At 52.4% G+C, this 6,000-nt stretch overlaps 1 protein-coding gene across 2 annotated transcripts; it reads right to left on the minus strand.

The window, feature by feature from the left end:
• Window positions 1–144: 144 nt before the first annotated feature.
• Window positions 145–2,141, minus strand: LOC123448950 (DNA topoisomerase 6 subunit A3). 2 transcript variants are annotated; one of them, XM_045126005.1, is made up of 2 exons: window positions 683–2,141; window positions 145–390 (listed from the first exon to the last, which is right to left on the minus strand). In XM_045126005.1, the coding sequence occupies exon 1, from the start codon at window positions 2,024–2,026 to the stop codon at window positions 701–703; it is 1,326 nt and encodes a 441-aa protein (XP_044981940.1). In that variant the 5' UTR covers window positions 2,027–2,141; the 3' UTR covers window positions 145–390; window positions 683–700. The 2 variants fall into 2 exon arrangements, with proteins under 2 accessions (XP_044981940.1, XP_044981939.1); XM_045126004.1 differs by having other exon boundaries at window positions 145–393; window positions 683–2,140.
• Between the last annotated feature and the right edge of the window lie 3,859 nt (window positions 2,142–6,000).

Genomic DNA, 6,000 nt, shown 5'->3' on the forward strand with positions numbered 1-6,000 from the left:
TCCTCCACCTGGAATTACATCTAGATACATCCATCTGAGCAACAAGTAATTCAAGACGCACAGAGTACAACCGGTTTTCCATATGCGAATGCTAGCTTCAAAATACAGGCATCAGAAAGTTACACCAAATTCCATCTCCAGAAGTACAAGAAAAACACAATATATGAATTTTCAAATACACAAAAGTCACATCTAATTCCACAGATGCAGATACTTCCAAATACAGGTCTCACAAGTACACAACATACGGTTTTTCAAATACATAAAACATACAAAGGGATTGCCGCACAGATGTTACACGGTACAGATGAGGTATTGTTAAGCTAGCTCCCCACTAGTGTCAAATTGATGCTCCTCGATCAAGCTGCTCTTTCTCTGTATCATCTGCAGCTGCTGGAAACATGGTATGATATTTAGTAGCAATATTGATTAACTCGTGCATCTTGATTGAATATTCTGCGTTTTGTCAGTTGACTAGTCTTGGGGAAGGATGCGCTTGTGTAATGCCAAAGTACAATGAATACTAATTCTCACAGATGATAGCATTTTTCGACTAAACTTGCATAAGGTATATGTCCTTGGTAAAATGCATCAAGAAGAGGAGAATGTATTGGACCAGTGATGAAATGAACCAAACATAACATGAACACAAAGATAAAGAGCAACACGATCATCTATTCACCTGTCATCAGAAGAGATCTTAAATCCAGTCCTCCTGCTGCAGCTTGAGGGGTAGATATACCTCAGTCAGGTACTGGAACCCAAACGAGCTGAGAGCCTGAATCTCAGCCTTCTGTTTTGTTCGCAACATCGTCTCCAACTCCTTCACCCACCCTTCATTTTGCTTCACGAAGTCTTCCTCTAGCATCTCTTTTCCCACCTTGATATCGTGATCACTCATGGGAAGCCGGCACTGCTCCGGTACCCTGTACTTGTCCAGATCACTTGGCCGCACGCCGAGCCACTTGATATCCGGCGTTGTCAGATTGGCACTGTCATACGACATGTTCTTCGAGCCACACATATACACGGACAAGATCTTCAGCCCATATGGATCAGAGTCCACCAATGCGAGCACCGGAAGCTTCAGCTCCACTTTAAGCCGGCGCAAGAACAACCTGGTGGCAACATCCGGCTGCCCCTTTGCTGTCAATATGATGCACGGAAAACGGTTGTAGAACCTGTCCTCGGCGAGGCGCATGAAAGCAGCATCTTTCTCCACAAGCAAGATGAAGAGAGCGTCGCTCTCAATGCCTGACACCCTGTCAATGTTGGGCGGGATGGCCTTCCCGCCGACGCCCATTCGCGTGCAGTCGATGACGTCGCCGTCATCAGCAAAAGTGAGGCGGCCAACCACAACGCCCTTCTCAGAGGCGACGACATGTAGGGACGAGCGGGTGCATCCAAGCATGCAGGAGACGTCGTCGAGGATGGCGTCCGACTGGGACTGGTCGCCGAAGAGCTTCACGTCGGTGTAGAAGAGATCCCTCTTGGTGACATGGATGCCCCTGCGCAGGACGGCGTGGACGAGGGAGAGGACGCGCGCGGTGACGGTGGCCTTGCGCGCGGTGGCGACGTTGGCGAAGGGCCTCGCGGACTCGCGGCGGAGGAGCACGATGCGGTCGAGGTCCGGGAGGTATACCTGGTTTGAGGAGGTGCGGGAGGGGACGGCGAAGGAGAAGCCGCGGCCAGCCAGGATGCTTCGCGCGACGGAGAGGACGAGGCGGTTGATGCGGGAGGTGACGGAGGTGGTGTCCTGGTCGGCGACCACGATGTAGTTGGAGGAGGCGGAGGCCGGGTCGTCCTCGGAGAGGGCTTTCGCTCCGGCTGAGGAGGCGGTCGCGGGCTTGGATTTGGAGGCGGCGGAGGCGAGGGCGCGGAGGGAGGCGAGGATGGAGGCGTCAGGGCGGAGCTTCGAGCGGAGGGATTGGGCGTAGGATGCGGCGGCCGAGGCGCCGCGCAGTTTCTTCGAGGTGGAGCCCCCCTCGGCCGCATCTGTCCCCGCCCGGCGCTTCCTCTCCGACATTTGCAGAGATCCGGAGGCGGGCTCACCGGGGGGGACGCTACGGCGGACGGGCGGAGACGGCGGCAGGATACGAACTCGAGTGTGGCTGTGGCTTTGGTTGGGGAGAATGGAAGGGACGGAGACCTGTCCTCCGGACCTACCCTATGTGCCAAGCGCGCGGCCCACGAAGCCCGTACTAGCGCGGCCCAGCAACACGTCTCGTTGGTTTTTTTCGGGAATCTCTATCTACATTTAAAGGGGACTTGGTAGCTTCTTTTTCTCGGGTTTTTTCCGTTATCGGTCCCACCATTATCTGTTTTTTTTTTCATCCAGTTTTTTTCGTCCCATCTCCCATTGCCTCCCACCACCAACAAGAAAAATAACCATTTGCCAATCTACCTAACCCGATCCAGATCAAACCTGGTCAAACGGGCCGGCACGATATGACCCGTTGTAATCGGGTCTGGCATGACATGGCCCGTCCAGGCACGTTTATTAGTCGGGCCGTGTCGTGCCAGCCCGTGGTCTGCGCCTCCAGGTCCAGGCACGGTCCGATTATCAAACGGTACGACATGTTGGCCCGATTAGCATATGATGGGCCGCATATTTTTAGCTTTATGGGCTTATTTTTGGACCTATTGTGTCATATGTTATGTGTATATATATATATATTAAAAAAAATCTAAAAACGTATAAAAAATAAACGTGATGTGCCTTGTCGGCCTGCATGCCCAGCCTCCAGGCCCAGACACGTCCCGAGGCGTGCTTCGTGCCAGGCCCGAGCACGATTATCCCGTGCCGGGCCGGGCTCGTGTCGTGCCACGCACGCGGGTTGTCGGGCCGGCCCAGTTTACACAACCCATTTGGCCAAATATGATCCAGATCCCAAGATGCTACTCCTCCTCTCTTGAGACGAGAGGCAACGACCTCCGTGGATCACCACCACCAAGACGCTGCGGCTCCTCTCCTTGATACACTCGCACCCGCTAGGGTTCCTGCACCCCGCCACAAAGCATCTCACCGACCAACCCAGCCCCCTGCTGCTCTGCACCTCGATTCCCATAGGAGGCCCGTCGCATCTCCGTAAGTCAAGTCGTCGACTCTGTGTCGAGAAATAGGGCTCCCGATCTCCGTCGGGGTCGATCAACCGCATGACGGACGGAGCGCCCAACCCATAGGCTCACCCCTCTGGTCCACTCCGGTTGCGACATTCATCGGTCCCCCGCCTCCCTTCCCACACGCCGATGCAGACACAGGTGTTGTGTCACGACCCGGCAACAACGGGTTGGCCGGCGACGAGCCTGAGCTGGAGGTGGAGGTTGGGATCGAGATTTGAGACGGCAGCGAGAGAGAAGGAGGGGATGAGAGCGAACGAGAGGAAGAAGCAACTGGAGAGGAGGAATATTCCGTTTTCAATTTCAATGTCGATCCGAGGTGCGACTCTACCGCATTTAACCTATCCAATTCACTTACATGGCTCTGGGTCCCACATGCGGCTTGATGGCCCACTAATGACTTACTTACAACGTAACCACGGCCTAATGCACCATTACTACTTCTTGGATGTGGTCGTAAGCATCGCAATGCTTACAGTACTCGCCCCTGAAGAACCAGCTTGTCCCCGAGCTGGAGCATCCGGAAACTTGGTCTTGATCACTTCATAGTCTTCCCATGTCGCTGATGTAGCCGGAAGTTCAGACCATTTGATCAACACTTGCAGGTATGGCGCATTTCCTTTCTTCACCAAATGACGATCAAGTGTCTGTTCAGGTAGCAGTCCTGGTGCCAATAGATCCACTGGCTTTGGTAAGACCTTGAACACTGGAGTATGATGAGGTGTGTGCCCTTTGAGTTAAGAGACATGAAAAACCGGATGCACCATGCTGTCCCTTGGTAATTCCAGTCTGTAAGTTGCTTATCCAATTTTCTCCAGAATCTTATATGGCCCAAAGTACTTGAGAGCTAACTTTGGGCAGGGTCGGTTTACCACTGAAGATTGAGCATATGGCTGAAGCCGCAAGTACACCATTTCTCCTGTAACAAACACTCTTTCAGACCTTTTCATGTCAGCAAAGTGTTTGTATTTGCATTGAGCTCTTGTGAGATGTTCCTTTAGTCTTGCCATGTGTTGAGTAAGCTCATTTAGCCAAGTCTGCACATCTGCATTACTAGAACTTCTGTGACCCACCAATTGACTGACATTAGGATCGTGGCCATACAGTGCCTTGTAAGGAGTGCAACCCAAAGAAGAGTGATAAGTTGTATTGTACCCAAACTCTGCTTGAGGCAACCACAATGCCCATTTAGTTGGAGAATCATGCACAACACACCTCAAATACATCTCCAAACATTGGTTGACCCTCTCAGTTTGCCCATCTGTTTGTGGGTGATAGGCTGTGCTCATGTGCAACTCTATATCCCAAACTCTGAATAACTCTTTCCAGAAAGCACTGGTAAATACCTTATCTCTGTCACACACAATGACCAGAGGCAAACCATGTAACTTGACAATGTTGTTGAGAAAAGTCTTGGTTACTAAGGAAACAGTTGTTAACATGTGGTGTACATACCTGATTGTATTGTAACTGTAGTCCTTGTATTTAGGATCCAAGTCATGCCCAGGCCTGCGTGCCACCTTGTTCGGGCTCTCTGTAACCAACCCTTGTGTATAAGAGACACCAGGAGTGGTGGAAGCAATGCATCGCATAATTAATCATCCTGCTTGGTATCAGACACCGGGTGCCCATGGTCGAGCTTCCTCCAGCATCTGCCGCCTCTCAGGTCACCGGCTCCGCTCCGTCGCCGGGGCCCTCCTCCAGCTCGGCCACCAGCGACGACACCACTACCACCGCCTCTCCCTTCATCTTTGGCACCTCCCCCGCTGCCCCCAGCGGCTCCTCTTCCCCACCCGCATCTCACTTCGCCCCGCTGTTCTCCTCTCCACCGCCGCCGCCGTCGCCCTCCTCCCTGTCTCCACCCCCTCGCCATCCGATCTTCCAAGATAGCATCCATAACCACATCAAGTTCCTCCTCAACCCCGACGACCACAATTACCACAAGTGGAAGTCGTTCTTCCTGCTCGTCCTGATCCGCTACGGCGTTGCCCAGTTTATCGAGCAACCTCTCCTCGCCAACGCCACTCCTCAACAATGCAAGCTCGACGCCCACACCGTGCTCTGGATCTACACCACCCTCGCTGACAACCTCGTCGGTCATGTCATCGGGGCCACCACCACTATGACATCCTCAACTTTTGCTACAGTGATAATTGTAATTAAGCTACAGTGATCACACGTTAATGATGCCACATCACCGTGATTCCCTATCTTTGATCTCGCGTTAGTTCAAAACAATTCGAATTCGAAATTTAAAAATAAAATCAAACAGGGAAAGTTATCGAATGCGAAAATAAAGATCTCGATTAAGTTATATAAATTCCCTAATAGATTAGAATTATAAATCGGGCATTTTTAGAAATCGTTGAAGCCCTATATATTTAAAAGAGAAGCTATAAAAAATGAACAAAAGAAAGTATTTAAAAAAATAGTAAAAAATATAAAATAAAATTATTATTATTAATAATAATAATAAAACAAACCCCTGGCCGACTGGACCAAAGTGGCCCAGCCGGCCACACCCACGAGCTCCCCTAGGCAACCCTAGGCGCCGAACCGGCCCTCCTCCGAGTTCCTACCGCGCCGCGAGGGACGAGGGAAGCCCCCTCGCTCCCCCACCTACCCCACGATGCCCCTGGTCCCGTCCCCCCCACGATCCCCACCAACAGCGCCCGTTCCTCCCATCCATCGCCAAATTTGACGAGGGGATTGAGCCCCTCGTCAGCCCCCTCCCACGACGCGCTCGCCCTTGAATCCCTCCCCTCCCGTCGGTCCCCATCGCTAGCGCCCTGGCCACCACCATCCTGCTTGTCTCCCCCAGGCCGCTGTCGTCCCTTGCTCTCGCCGTCGACCCTGGCGCTCGTGCCTCCCTCCTTTGCT

This window comes from Hordeum vulgare, chromosome 4H, assembly GCF_904849725.1.
Source record: "Hordeum vulgare subsp. vulgare chromosome 4H, MorexV3_pseudomolecules_assembly, whole genome shotgun sequence".
Classification (NCBI taxonomy): domain Eukaryota; kingdom Viridiplantae; phylum Streptophyta; class Magnoliopsida; order Poales; family Poaceae; genus Hordeum; species Hordeum vulgare.